The sequence below is a fragment of the Canis lupus genome, chromosome 4 (genome assembly GCF_011100685.1).
Source record: "Canis lupus familiaris isolate Mischka breed German Shepherd chromosome 4, alternate assembly UU_Cfam_GSD_1.0, whole genome shotgun sequence".
NCBI lineage: Eukaryota > Metazoa > Chordata > Mammalia > Carnivora > Canidae > Canis > Canis lupus.
In genome coordinates, this window is record NC_049225.1 from 72049254 (window position 1) to 72065272 (window position 16019).

Below are 16019 nucleotides of genomic sequence, written 5' to 3' on the forward strand. Positions count from 1 at the left end.
AAACTTGTGAATGTTATTTTACATGACAAAGCGGGCACTAAGGTTTTAGACTGAATTAATGTTGCTAAACTGATCTTAAAATCGGGAGATGATCCTGGATTAATGAGCAGATCCAAAGTCACCACGAGGGTCTTTAAAAGTGGAAGAGGGAAATAGAAGAGAAGGTCACCATGTTGTGATGTGAAAGGACTCCACTCTCTTTTGCTGGCCTGAAAGGTATAGGAAAGGGGCCATGAGCCAAGGAATGTGAATAACTGCTACTAGCCAGAAAAGGCAAGAAAACAGATGCTCCCCTGAAGGCTCCAGAAAGGAACACAGCCCTTAACTACCTTAATTTTGGTCCAGTAAGACCTCTAAGACACAAAAGTATAAAATTATAAATTTGTGTTGTTTTAAGTCACTAAGTTTGCGGTAATTCGTTACAGTAGCCATGAGACAACAATACAGCCATTTAAAAATGTAAAAACCCTTCTCAGTTTCCAGGCTATAGGAAATCAGATGGTGGGCTATATTTGGCATATGGGCCATAGTTTGCTGACCCCTGGTATAGGCTCTTGATCCAAATGCCTAGGATGAAAATCTCAATTCTGCCACTTAACTGTAATCTTTGGTAGGCAAGTCAACCTCTTTGTGTCTTGTTTCCTCATCAGCAAAGTGATGATAGTAACAGTACTTCTATCACAGGAATGCTCTAAGGATTAAATGAAATATTACATGTAAAGTGTTTAAAATATCACCTACCCCACATGAAGTACCCAGTAATTGCTATTATACTAATAATGGAAGGGAGACGGAGAAACACAGCTCTCCATGAAGATGTTCCCCTTATCTCAGCTCTACTACAATACAGTCTCTAACACTGAAAAGTAATTCTTTTGCATTGTCGGGGTGAGGGAAGAAGGAAGAACAGTGATGTGGTTGCACATGATAGAGAAGGGAACCCAGGATAAATCAGTTTGTCTTTTACAGGCCTCCCCAACCTTGGCTAACGTTTCTATTTTCTCATTCGTGCATCTGGTTTCCAGCTTCCAAAGGTGTCTTGAGTTCTCTTTTCTGCTGTCATCTCCCCTATAACTCTCTTCATCCATGAGGGTTTATGTTTTTAAAAATGCCTTTTCTGTATTTTAGTGGGTTTCAAGAGGGAGCAGAGTTGAATGTGTTTAATTTTTCCTGTTTTAACTGAAATTCTTAAATTCAATTGCTCTATTATTCCTGGCCTCAAAAAGCAAGGATAATAATCACTTATATTTAAAAGAAAATCTTTTAACCTAACTTTTTCAAAAGGCAGTATTTTCTCATTTAAAAAATCTTCTCATTTTCTCATTAAAAAATGTTGCTTCCATCGCTTCTTGGCCTTTTGGCTAAGATCAAGTGTAAAAAATGTTGCTTCCAACAGTATATGATACTTTCTAAAAGCACTATGAGTAAAACTTGAAAGCTTTCATTAAAATAATTCACAAATTAGAACTTAACTTCAGGGCCTGCAAGTAATTTTGTACAGTTCTGATGGTTATTTGTGTTTTGAGTCAATAACATACTTTTTTGAAAAGTAAACTTCAAAAAATATGCGTGTTAAAAACACTACAGAACAATCTGTATGTCACATGTTTTCTATTCAGTGTTTATTTTAAAAAGGTAATTACAATTCATACATCTACTCAGGCACACTAACTAGTGGGTATATGACATTCTCATTAATTGATGGGGACTGTATTTTCATACACTGAATGATGGCTATAACAGGGATCTACAATCTCATCTTTCTAAGCCATACTTTTAGTCACCAAAGAAATCTGTAAAACTCATAACACTTTCACAGTCTGAGTTAAAAAGCATCCTGAGATCTAACTTCACTATTCTATAAAAACTGTAAGCTGACTAGGATCTAAAGAGAAAAAAGAAGAAGACCAATAATTATTAAGAAACTATTATGTGCAAATTTCATTCTAGGTACTTTAAATATATTGCTTAATATAATCCTCAAAAATAATCTGACAAGATGGGGATCATGCCCTCATTTCCTGAGTAAGGAAAATGATGCACAGAATGCTCAGGAAACCCAGGACTGATAGAAAGCTTAGAGTAATATATAATGTGACTTATGTCTCAGGTGTCATTTACAAACTGTGCCATAGAAGTATGCAATCGATATTTAGCTATCCATATTTTTTTAGACTCCCAATATTATGACTAATGAAGAGATTAAAAATCTGTATTTGAATTTTTAATGATGCTCCTTATGTATTTTTTCAGATACAGAATGTTTTCTTAAAGGATGATATCTAAATAATTTGCTTTTTAAATTGTTTAAAAATACCACCCCCCCCCCATAATGTACTTTGCTTCCCCCATATAGTCAATATTTTGCCACTTTAACTTATACTGATATTGGATAAAAGCTTTGAATCATTGTTAAATGACTGGTCTTTGTGGAAAGAAGGGAGAAGACATCTGGAGGAGGGCATGAACCCAGACTTGCACAGTGTTGGCCACTGGAAGTCATGTTTAACTTATGGAAGTCTTCTGATGACATCACTATGAGAAAGATAAAGGACACTCAGAGTACAGAGAATTCAAATCCCAAAAAGCTCTCCATGCATTAGTCCCAAGGTTGGTAACTAAAGTGTTATGTTACACTATATTAATTAATTAGTACACAAGACTAAAATTAATTAATTAATTTAATTAATATATTAAATTATACACAAGATTAATACACAATCTTGTGTATAATTAATTATTAATACACAAGACTAAAAGCAATTGTTTTGGGCTGAAATAGTCTCAAACGGAAATTTTTTAATGAAATTGAGTTATTCACATTTGTAAATGATAGTGAATGATAAATAACTGTAATGAAATGTTTTCCAAAGCAAAGTTATGTGACATTAAAACTGCACAACAAATGACAAGATTGGAAATGAAGACAAAATACCATTTGCTAAAAATATTTCAAAGTATTATTCTTTTTAAAACTCCAAAATCTGCAATATCATCAGGTTAACACTCTATTTAAGGGAAGTCTAATTTGTTCTAACTGTAAAAATAAGAAAGGTGAGGTAAATATTACTGTGAGAGTAAAGAGTGTTTTTCTCTTCAGTGGCTATGACAGCTTCATAACAATTCCAAAAAGCACAGAGAGAAAAAGCTATCCATAAATAAAATTACTACAGAATGTAGTTAACCAACAGTATGAGAATTTGGCCTGAACTAGTTTACATGAGGTGTGAGAGAAGAAGGATCAAAGCTGTATTATGGAAATTTAACAGAAAATACTATGAAAAACAAATTTTTAAATCTCAAAAATAATCTATAAGATACAAGGCACAGCAGATAGTGTCCAATAGTGAGGAATGATTTCTGTGAGACTTTAAGCAACGTAAAGGTACCCAGGGACTCAAGTGCCACCCACAAAATATTCTCTTTATTCTGCTTTATTTTCCTTGTGGTACTTGCACATTAGCTGAAATTATAGCTTTATGGTGATCTTAAAAGACTCAAAATGTTTTGAGAAATAACAATCTCAAAAGAGCCTTTCAATGTGACTGCTTTGACACAGAGTAGCCCCTGTAAGGCTGGTTAGTAAAATAACAGCACTATCTCATTGGTTATCTAAATTCCACACCCCTCAGAGGTCCTGACTATAAGTACCTACCCTGACCCTCTTAGCCTTCCCTAACTCTTCCATATTCTGGACACTATACAAAGTAGCTATACAAGGTTATAAATTATCCTACAGATTATTCTTTTTTACAACCACTTAATGGGTTTAAATTTCTTTTGTCTCATTCTCAGTGAGGTGGTAGGTGTTTCAACATACTAGTGAAATGTTCTTAATGTAGACAGCTAGCTAGCTAGCCAGCTAGCTATAGATACAGAGATATGAATAAAAGTACAGAAGAACACATACCAGGTAATTTGCAAGCATTATGGGGTAGAGATAGAATAATGAGGGCAAAGAAGTTATTAATAAACAAATAATAAACTTTTTGAAAACTTTATCTTTCATGTGTGTAAAATTATGATCCCATTTAAATAAATTAGATCTCTACCGATTCAAGTAAAAAAAAGCGAATTGCAAATTCTCTTTCTATATAAAAATAAAACCTTTGTGGGTACCTGAATGGCTCAGTTAAGTGTCTGACTTCAGCTCAGGGTTCTGGGATCAAGTCCTGCATTGGGCTCCCTACCTAGTAGGGAGTCTGCTTCTCCCTCTCCCTCTGCCACTCCCCCCCCTTGCTTGTGTGCTTGCTCTCTCCCTCTCTCTCTCTCTCTCTCTGTCAAATAAATATATCTTAAAAAAAAAAAAAACTTTTAATCTAGGTTTCTACACACAAATAAAGGGAAAGGTGAAAAGAGGACATAAATCAACCTAAGCTTAACGTGGGTAATCTGACAGTGACTAAAGACATTTACATATCCGTAGTACACTGGATCTAAGCTACTACTGGTGACTTTATTTCCCATATTCTCTCTCGCTGTTCTCTTGTGCACCGAGGGGCTTCATTTGCCCAGGAACCTATCTCCCAATGTCATTACTAGTTCTTGCCCAAGTCCTTCTCTGATCCATACCAACCATTCTCTAGGATGGCTGATAGTAGGGGGATTGATCAGCCACTGAGCTGGAGAAATGTCTCTGCAGTATCTCTTAGGCTTGAGGTTTTCCTGGTAAGGGGTTGTAGCATGTGATCACTTCCCAAAATGCACAGCCCCAGAATCTATGCAGGGGATGCAGGCAAAAGGAGAAGTAAGAGGCAGTCAGGTAGAGGGTAGTCAAGCTGTTGCTGACCGTACCCACTGCCACATAAAACAACTTAAAATATATTTTTAAATTTTATTTATTTATTCATGAGAGACACACATACACACACACACACACACAGAGAGAGAGAGAGAGAGAGAGAGAGAGAGAGAGAGAGAGAGAGAGAAGCAGGCTCCACACAGGGAGCCCAATGTTGGACTTGATCCCGGGACTCCAGAATCATGCCCTGGGCCAAAGGCAGGTGCTAAACCACTGAGCCACCCAGGGATCTCCAATTTAAAATATTATTACTTCCCATCACCTGTGTCTACAGAAGGCATGCATAAATAAATAGATAGATAAGATTGTCTCCATTTTCTTACCCAAATCTTAGTTTACAGTGATTGCAATACAAGTAAATACAGCATGCTCTTTTAGTAAAGGTTCTAGCATAATGTAGATTCTTAATAGATATTTAAAAAACAGCAACAGGGATCCCTGGGTGGCACAGCGGTTTGGCGCCTGCCTTTGGCCCAGGGTGCGATCCTGGAGACCCGGGATCGAGTCCCACATCGGGCTCCCGGTGCATGGAGCCTGCTTCTCCCTCTGCCTGTGTCTCTGCCTCTCTCTCTCTCTCTCTCTCTCTCTCTCTCTCTCTCTGTGACTATCATAAATAAATAAATTTAAAAAAATTAAAAAAAAAACAGCAACAGTGCTTTGAAAAAAAAATATGTCCAAAGAATTTGCTATGTTTTTATATGAACAGAAGTCACTAGAAATTTGTCAGACCATACAATGCTGGAATATTTTAAAAGTCAGAAGTTAGACTTGAGAGCCATGAAAACAGTTTTTAAAAATCCACCTATGTTAATACAGATTGCATAATTTTACATCATTAAGGATACTAAAAATAACCTCAATTTCTTCCCATCCCTTCTCTACCTGTCTCACTGTATTTTCATATAAATATAATAGTTTTTATGTTGCTATTTTTAAATGTCTTCCTACAAATAAGTCAACAACCTTATTTTGCTACCTTTCCGGAATACATTCATCCACTTATTCATTCAACAAATGGTTACTGAAGATCTGCTGTATAATAGGCATTTTTCTTTGCTCTGGGAATACAGCAGGAAGGAAAAGAGATAATAATCCTTTCCTTTGTAGAACTAATATCCCACCAGGGGTAAACAGCCAATAAACAAGTATGTAAAATATATGGTAGAGTATGTTAAATGGTGATCAGCATGAGGGAAGAAAAGAGGGATAGAGAGTACCACTGGTGGGGAGAAGGCGGCAATTTTATGTAGGGTGGAGTCAAGAAGTCTTGCTGAGAAGAGAAAATGTGAGCAAAGAACTAAAAGAGGTGAGGGGGAGGGACACCTGGGTGGCTCAGCAGCTGAGCATCTGCCTTCAGCTCAGAGTCCAGGGATTGAGTCTCACATCAGGTTCCCCTCGGAGAGCCTGCTTCTTTCTCTCTCTGCCTGTGTCTCTGCCTCTGTGTGTCTCTCATGAATAAATAAAATCTTAAAATAATAAAAATAATTAAAACAAAAGAGGTGAGGGGGGAAAGCTATGTGAACATGCAGGAGACACAGGCAGGCTGCAAAGGCTTCTGCATACATCAAACCTGAGTCAGGGTGTATGCTGTTACCTCTCCAATGTCACCTCCCACAATTCTACACCTCCCTCACCTTGCTCCAACCACACACTTTCTTGCCACTGCTCACATATATGCTGATGAATGGGAACCGAGGGCCCAAGGAGGCCATGCAGACCTGTAGAAGCTTCTCTGAAAAGCCCTCCTTCTGAAATTGACAGGCCATCATCACATGACTGAAAGGGATACTGGGGAAGCAAACACTCCTCTACAGCAGCACTGGCCAACAGAACTCTGTAATGACAGGAACGTTCTTATCTGTGCTGTTCAATAAATAGCACATAACTACACCCATGTGGCTATTTGGTACTTGAACAGTGCCATGTGACTACGAAACTGAAATTTCTATTGTAAATTTTAATTACTTTAAATTGAAACAGTCAAATGTGGCTAGTGGCTATCATACTGGCCAACATAATTCTAGAGTAGAGGTAGGTGCTAAGAACACAGGAATTTATCACTAATAGACACCTTACTTCTAAAAAAAATATTTCATTTAATTTGCTAAAGTTAAAGTTGGTCTAACGAGAATTCTATAATTAGGTAGAGCAATTATGATAGTTTTACTTGTCACAAAACACAGACATGTATTCATCACTATTTACCATGTAACTCTCTGGCTACTTCATGGACAAACTACTGCTATAAGGCTTTTTTACCTCAGCTTCAGTGTTTCCCTGTTAATAATTTATTATTGCTGAAGTAATAATTAAGATATTTTGTAAAATTCTCTTCTTAAATCAAACTGTATTTCCTGCCAGCAAGTTTTTTCTTCTCAATTTGATTTGTCTTTAGGTGACATATATTTACACGCAAATGTCAAAATATGAATTTAACAAACAGGATGTGGTATAATAAGCTGTAACTTCATGTGCTATTAAATTCTAACGAAATAAAAAAAAAAAATTCTAACGAAATAGAACCAAAGACTATACAATTAGGCAAAACAACTTAAAAGATTTGGGGGGGGGGGTTAATTGACATTAAAACAGCTTTGTTTTTTACAAAAATGGAAATAGAAGATACTCATTGTTTTAGGAGACATACAAAGTCAATCTTTAATAATTATTTTTTTTTAATTTATTTTTTATTGGTGTTCAATTTACTAACATACAGAATAACCCCCAGTGCCCGTCACCCATTCACTCCCACCCCCCGCCCTCCTCCCCTTCTACCACCCCTAGTTCGTTTCCCAGAGTTAGCAGTCTTTACGTTCTGTCTCACTTTCTGATATTTCCCACACATTTCTTCTCCCTTCCCTTATATTCCCTTTCACTATTATTTATATTCCCCAAATGAATGAGAACATATAATGTTTGTCCTTCTCCGACTGGCTTACTTCACTCAGCATAATACCCTCCAGTTCCATCCACGTTGAAGCAAATGGTGGGTATTTGTCATTTCTAATAGCTGAGTAATATTCCGTTGTATACATAAACCACATCTTCTTTATCCATTCATCTCACAGAGGAAGACATAGACATGGCCAACATGCACATGAGAAAATGCTCTGCATCACTTGCCATCAGGGAAATACAAATCAAAACCACAATGAGATACCACCTCACATCAGTGAGAATGGGGAAAATCTTTAATAATTATACTCAACTTTATAAGAATATATGGGAAAGGCCCACATATATGCATTATACTAAACACACTGCTATTAAAGCTACACTAGAAAACTTCATGACTTAGAATTTTTATGTTTAATTCAACAGCACCAGAGACGATGAAAGCCAGTTACTAAAAAATTTATTGCTTGGTTAAAACTCCGTTTACAATTCAAAGGATTTTAAAAATCTCTGTGCTGTTATGAAGCTTTATGGGGTTTACAATGGAGATGAAAACAGAAATAAAAAGATCTGACAAACAGAAAATGCCAAAGATATTTCCAGCATTATCAACATGGATTCTTTTTTTCCCTATTATTACTTTTTACCTTATTCCTAGACAAACAATTTTAACTCATCTACCTAAACAGACAACTATGTCTCCTAGAGTCCCTTTTGAAATGTAAATGGCTGATGGGCAATTTTATTTAAAAAGAATATTCTTTTCATAATTTCTAAAAAGAGCTAGAATATAAACTCTAAAAGGCAAGAATTTTTTATAATCTGCAATATTCCCAGTGCCTACAATAGTGCCTGCCATATAGTAGAGATACTTAATAAATTCTAACAAATTACTAAAATAATCATTTTTTCAGAATCTTTTATTAAAATAATAACCAATATAAATAAATAAACAAACAAAACAAAACAAAAATAACCAAATAGCATTCTAACATTAGTGTAGATTTTCACTTTAACATTGGTAAAATCTTCCACTTACCAAAAAAATCTTGTTTTACAAGAATCATTCCACTTACCAAAAAATCTTGTTTTACCATCTCTACATAGAACAAAACCCTTTTTAAAGCTTATTGGTAATTCTAAGAATTAACCAAAACCTTTCATATTCATTATTTCATAGAATTATTTCTGTGATCCCTTCCAATTCTAAAATTTATTTATTCTAATAATGATCTAAACTGCAAAAGAAAATCTGACACCTATTCAAATGGAATGTCACAGAATGTTAAAACAAAGTATTATTTAAATTACTACAAAAATAATTGCAAAACGACTGATGAACCATTGCCGATATTTCATGGTTTTCTTAAATCTTTTAAAGGATATTTTCTGCTTAGTCTTCTTTTATGCTACTATCAAATCGATCGCTTTCAAAATCAAGTACACTTGACACACCAAATAATAGAACTGCACTATGCTTTTTAAATTTTATACTAAAAGATCTACTGTATTTTAAAAACAAAATCTAATACACATTGGAAAATACTGAGCTGGAATGTTTGCTAAAATGCTGTTTACTGCAAATGTCCCAATGTTTTATCAACTAACACTGAAGTTTAAATTAGGGCTAAACTCAGGAAACTGACCTTCATAATATTTTAACATGATGTTTGTCTTTATAAGGTGTTTTTCTTCTAAGAAAAGCAGACTTAAATGTCTTAGACTTACAGTCATATTTCGGTCCCAGATCTGTATGCTTCCATTCTGGCAGGCAGCTGCTATGAGATTTCCATCTCTACTATATGTGCACGTGGTGGGAATTACTTTTTTACCCTGCATCGTCCGTGGTTTAAACACACTTCTTTGCTTCCTTGGATTTTCAACTTCCCATGTCCTCACAGTCCTAAAAACAATGAAGAGATTTTCATTTACAAAAAAAGAAAGGAGTTTAAAATTCAGAAGAGCTCATAAAAAGCACTTCACCTCTTAAGCATATAAATCTAATAATTATTTTAAAATAAAATGCGCACTGTAAAACATTCTCCATTTATAAATGAGGTTACTCACTGCAATAAAGGGAACCATCTGAATCATGTTGTCTTCAAATCAAACAACAAGTAGCAAATTCTATTTCAAGTCTATCAGAGTTATAAGTTCTGACCCTATACAACAGTGGCCTTCAAACAATTCTGACTATACTGGTCGATCAGTAAAACTGCTGAATATACACCAGCTATATACACACATTAATTTCTAAATTACTTACATGTGTTAATGCACTGTTATATAATACACTCCAGAAAAAACGCTGAAAAAATAAGTCACTAAAAATGAATGATGTCCTACTCCAGGGTCCAGGCAAAGATCTCATGACTCTGGGGGAGAAGCAGAAACAAAACTGTCTGCCCCTGAATTTTCAACAAGTAACAAAAAACAGGGGTCTAGGCCTGGGGGAGGTATAGAGTACCCTCCTGCTCACAGTCCCAGGCAAAGGAGCACTGCCTAAGAAAAGCTAGAACAAGACCCTTGTAACCAGAGAAGAGAAGGGGAGGGGCATAAAATAGAAAACCAAAGATGATTTTAGGGAGTTCTTGGCAGAAACTATTCAAGCCAAAGCACTATGGAACAATATCTCTAAAGTTCTAAAAGGAAAAAAAAAGCCAATCTAGTATTCTATAGGCAGCAAAAATATATTTTAAAAATATATATGGTGGGATCCCTGGGTGGCGCAGCGGTTTGGCGCCTGCCTTTGGCCCAGGGCGCGATCCTGGAGACCCGGGATCGAATCCCATATCAGGCTCCCGGTGCATGGAGCCTGCTTCTCCCTCTGCCTGTGTCTCTGCCTCTCTCTCTCTCTGTAACTATCATAAGTAAATAAATAAAAATTAAAAAAAAAAAAAATTAGTTTAAAAAAAATATATATATGGTAAATAAAGACTTTTTCAGATGAATAGAAGCAGAGATAATTCATTTCCTTCAGACATGTACTACAAGAACTATTAAAGGAAGTTCTTCAAGAACTTCAATACAAATGGAAATCTGAATCTACAACAAAGAAATGAAGAGTGCCACAAATGGTAAAAATGAAGATAAATTTTTTAAAACATTTTTAAATGTTTTTTAAAAATGTCTAAATCTCTTTAAAAGATCCATGGCTGAAGCAAAACAATGTATTGTAAGGTTTATAGCATATGTTCAAGTAAAATATATGCCAACAATAGCACAAAGGTTGGGAGGAAGACACAGAAGCATAGTTTTATACTATACTGGAAATGGTATAATATTATTTAAAGAGAGACTTTGACACATTAAAGATATATATTACAAACCCTAAAGCCATTGCTAACATATTTTTATAATAAATATGCAATCATGGAGATAAAATGGAAATGAAACAAAAACAGGAAGGGATAATAAAGAAAAACTATAGGATAAATATAAGACAAACAGCAACATGGTAGGTTTAAATCCAATCTCATAAATAATTACATTAATTTGATGTAATCTAAAAACTCTAATTAAAAGGCAAAGATTGTCAGACTGGATTAGGTAAAAGCAATACCCGGCAGATTCTTTCTCTTAAAAAGACACAAAAATGGGGCACCTGGATGGCTCAGATGGTTAAGCACTGACTCTTGGTTTCCACTCAGGTCACATGATCTCAGAGTCCTGGGATCCAGCCCCATGATGGACACTGTACTCAGTGCAGAGTCTGCTTGTCCCTCTCCCTCCTCCTCTACCACTCTCCCCAGCTCATCCATGTGCACACTTTCTCTGTCTAAAATAAATAAAATCTTCTTTTAAAAATACACACAAATGTTTAAATATAAAGACTTAGATAGATTAACAATGAAAAGAGGGGAGAAATGTGCCAGGTGAACATAATCAAAAGAAAGCAGGAGTAACTGACCATATAAATGTCTGACAAACTGGACTTCAGAACAAGAAATAAAACTAGAGATAAAGAGGAAACTTTCATAATGAAAAAGAATCAACTGATCAAGAAGACATAACCATCCAAAATGCATATGCCACTAATAACAGAGCTTCAAAATATGAAAGCAAACTTAATAGAAATAAAAGGAAATATAGCAAATCTTTATTTATATTTAAACTCTCCCTCTTCGCCAATGACATGATACTCTACATAGAAAACCCAAAAGTCTCCACCCCAAGATTGCTAGAACTCATACAGCAATTCGGTAGCGTGGCAGGATACAAAATCAATGCCCAGAAATCAATGGCATTTCTATACACTAACAATGAGACTGAAGAAAGAGAAATTAAGGAGTCAATCCCATTTACAATTGCACCCAAAAGCATAAGATACCTAGGAATAAACCTAACCAAAGATGTAAAGGATCTATACCCTCAAAACTAAAGAACACTTCTGAAAGAAATTGAGGAAGACACAAAGAGATGGAAAAATATTCCATGCTCATGGATTGGAAGAATTAATATTGTGAAAATGTCAATGTTACCCAGGGCAATATACACGTTTAATGCAATCCCTATCAAAATACCATGGACTTTCTTCAGAGAGTTAGAACAAATTATTTTAAGATTTGTGTGGAATCAGAAAAGACCCCAAATAGCCAGGGGAATTTTAAAAAAGAAAACCATATCTGGGGGCATCACAATGCCAGATTTCAGGTTGTACTACAAAGCTGTGGTAATCAAGACAGTGTGGTACTGGCACAAAAACAGACACATAGATCAGTGGAACAGAATAGAGAACCCAGAAGTGGACCCTGAACTTTATGGTCAACTAATATTCGATAAAGAAATACAATTCTAAATAATTCATGACTCGAAAAAACATCACAAGGGATAGCAGAAAAAGTTTTGAACCCAACAAATATGAAGATACGTATCAAAATTTATGAGATTCGGCTAAAATACAATACAGAAGGAAAATATAGCATTAACTGTATATGTTAGGAGGAAAAAAAAAAAAAGACTTCAAATAATGACCTAAGATTCAACTTTAAAAAAACTAGAAAAAAAGAGGGGCTCCTGGGTGGCTCAGTCAGTTAAGTGTCTGACTCTTGATTTTGGCTCAGGTCATGATCTCAGGGTCATGGAATTGTGTCCTGCTTCACACTGGGCATGGAGCCTGCTTACGATTCTCTCTCCCTCTTCCTCTGCCACTTCTCCCACATGTGCATACTCTTTCTCTCTCTCAAATAAATAAATAAATAATTTTTTTAACTAGAGAAAGAAAATTAAACCTAAAGCAAGTAGAAGGACAGAGATAATAAAAATGAGAGTACAAATGAGTAAAATAGAAAACAAAAAAAAAACAACACAGGAACCAAAAACTAGTTTCTTGAGATCAATAAAATTAATAAACCTCTAACTGGATTGATGAAAAAAGCAAAAATTGGAGACAGTATCAAATGTCAACATCTTGAATTAATGAGAGGACATGATCATAAAGCCTAACAACATTAAAAGGATAATAAAGGAATTTCAGGAATGAATTTATATAAATAAATTTGATAATTTAGATGAAATGAATAAAGTTCCTTAAAGGACACTAACTACCAAAGTTCACTCAATAAAAAATAAATAACTGGACTATTCCTACATGATTAAAAAGCTAAACATATAGCTAAAAATCTTCCCATTAAGAAAACTCTACATGGCTTCACTGTTGAATTCTACCTAACATTTAAGAAAGAAATAATACCAATTCTACACAAACTCTTCCAGAAATAGAAGAGGAAACAATTCCCAACACTCTTCATTCTATAAGGCCACACTACCCTGATGCCAAAACCAAAGTCACTACAAGAAAAGAAAACTATGGTTCCATATCCCAGTAAACACAGACACATAAATCCTTAACAAAATACCAGTAAATTCAAACTAGCAGCATGTAAATAAAAATAATACTTCACAGTTAAGGGATTTTTAAACTAGGAATGAAAGAATAGAAAGGAATGAATATTAAACAATATATGTGTCACATCAACAGACAATAAAATATAAATGATCATCTCAATCCATGTAACATAAACATTTGAAAAAAAATTCTAACATTCATTTCTGATAAAAACTCTCCACATACTAGGAATAGGATGGAACTTCCTCAGCCTAATTGAGGACATCTATGAAAAACTTACAAATAATATACTTATTAATGAAGAAAGAAATTAATTAATTTCCTCTTATGGTTGAGAACAAAGCAATGATATCAAACTCTCATTATATACTGGAGTTGCCAGTCAGTGTAATAAGACAAATAAAAGAAATTAAAGGCTTATAGACTGGAAAGAAAAAATAAAACCAACTTTAAGAGACCATATGATCAAGGTGCCTGGGTGGCTCATTCATTTAGGCAACCAACTCTTGGTTTCAGCTTAGGTCATGATCTCAGGATCATGGGATCAAGCCCTGTGTTGGGCTCTGGGCTTGTCACAGAGCCTGCTTGAGAATCTTTCCTCCCACCATCTGCTCCTCCCCCAGCTCACTAAAATAAATAAATAAATAAAATCTTAAAAGAGAGAGAGACCACATGACCATATTCATTGAAAAAACCCAGGAATCTACAAAAATACTACAAAACTAATAGTGAGTTTAGTGAGGTCACAAGAACAAGGTTAAGAATCAGTTTTATTTCCACAGACTAACAACAATTAAATGCTGAAGTTATGAAAATAATATCATTAATAACGGTATGAATAAAAATGGAATTTCAAAAGGATGCATAGTATCTGTACACTGAAAATCATAAAATGTTTCTGAGAGAAATGAAAGATGATCTACATATATAAGATATACTGTATTCATGGATTGGAAGAGTCAGTTAAGATTTCAATTCTCCCCTAATTAATCTCCAGATTCAACACAATTTCAATCAAAGATTCAGTAGAGTTTTTTTGAGATAGAAATTAGGTAATTTTAAAACATGTATGGAAATGCAAACAACTTGGAACAGTCTATACAATTTTGTAAAAGAACAAAACTAGGGAATTCACTCAAGTTTCCGTATTACCTTCTAACTCCCATATTATAACACCAATCACATACGTTGTAATTACATATATTAATATCTATTCCTTCTATAAAAAGAGCCACTTGAGAGCAAGGGGTCTCTCTCTCTCTCTCTCTCTCATCTTTGTATGCCTAGAGTCTGTACCATCTCTTAAACATAACAGGAACACAACATATACTGACTGGGTTCTCAACAAAAGCTTGTCAAAGAATAAAAGAAATTCACTGCCCGTCTAAGCACTTTAGAAATTAACTTTATTGAGGTATAACCAACATACAATAAATACAACTTATTTTTAAATGCACAGATTTCAAAAGCTGGCATTTTCTGTCTAATACTTATGATTTATTTCAAATGAAGGTTTGGGGGTTTTTAAAAATAACTTTCTCCTATCTTCCCTCTAAGCTTTGTTTCAGAATTTAATCAATTGCTAAACAGTACCAAACCCTAGTTTTCAGAGTTGTCAAACCCATGCCTGACATAAGATTGTACTGACTGCATTTTACGAACCACTGACTAGCAAAATTTTAGTTCAAGTAAGAGTTTGGAAACAGTACACACAGAAACAACAGAAAGGCACCTTGGAATTCCAGGATTTAAAGGAACCTACTGAGAAACCAAAGGAACAATTTCTGACAAAGAGACACTATCAGAAGTGTGACAGATACAGCTAGCAACATACTCCAACATCCATTCTTCTTTCTTCTCAATTAAAGTCTATTATTTTCCAGCCTCTCTTGCAGCTAGATGTGATGAAATGTGGAAATAAAGCTTTGGCCAAAGTAGTATAAATGGAAGGGTAGCACAGGACTTTGGGAAAGTCTCAAAAAGAAGGTTGCAGATCCTTCTTTGACCCTTTTTGTTTACTTCTTCCTCTGCCAGCAACCTGGGCATGATGCTGGGCTCAGGCAGCATTTTATCCCAACAAAACAGAAGGTACCCTGATCCTTGATGACACAAGGGCCATAAACCAACTGTGGATTACCTATGTCTAGACTTCTCGTATTGAGAAATAGATAGATGATAGAAAGGGGGAGAAGAAAGGAGGGAGAAAGGGAGGAAAAGTCTATTAGGGGTATAAAATACAATGAAATTCATCTGTTCAAACATACAGTTCTGTGAGTTTTGAGAAATGCATAGTTATATCAGTCCAAAAAGTTTTCTTTGGTTGTCTCTTTATGGACCACTCTTTCCCTTAACAGCTTTAACCCTTGGAAAATACTGACCTGTTTTGCATCCCTAGAGTTAACTTCTCCACTATTATATAATGGGAATAATATTGCATGTAAATTCTGAGTCTGGCTTCTTTAACTCAGCATAATG

General features: G+C 35.1%; 1 protein-coding gene across 2 annotated transcripts in view; it reads right to left on the reverse strand.

Annotated features, from left to right (window-relative positions):
* WDR70 (WD repeat domain 70) overlaps nt 1–16019 on the reverse strand; it is a 296044-nt gene that overhangs the window by 104710 nt on the left and 175315 nt on the right. For both annotated transcript variants that reach the window (XM_038535279.1, XM_038535280.1), the window contains one exon: nt 9425–9599. In XM_038535279.1, the coding sequence (XP_038391207.1) occupies nt 9425–9599 (175 nt within the window). The remainder of the gene's footprint in view (nt 1–9424; nt 9600–16019) is intronic.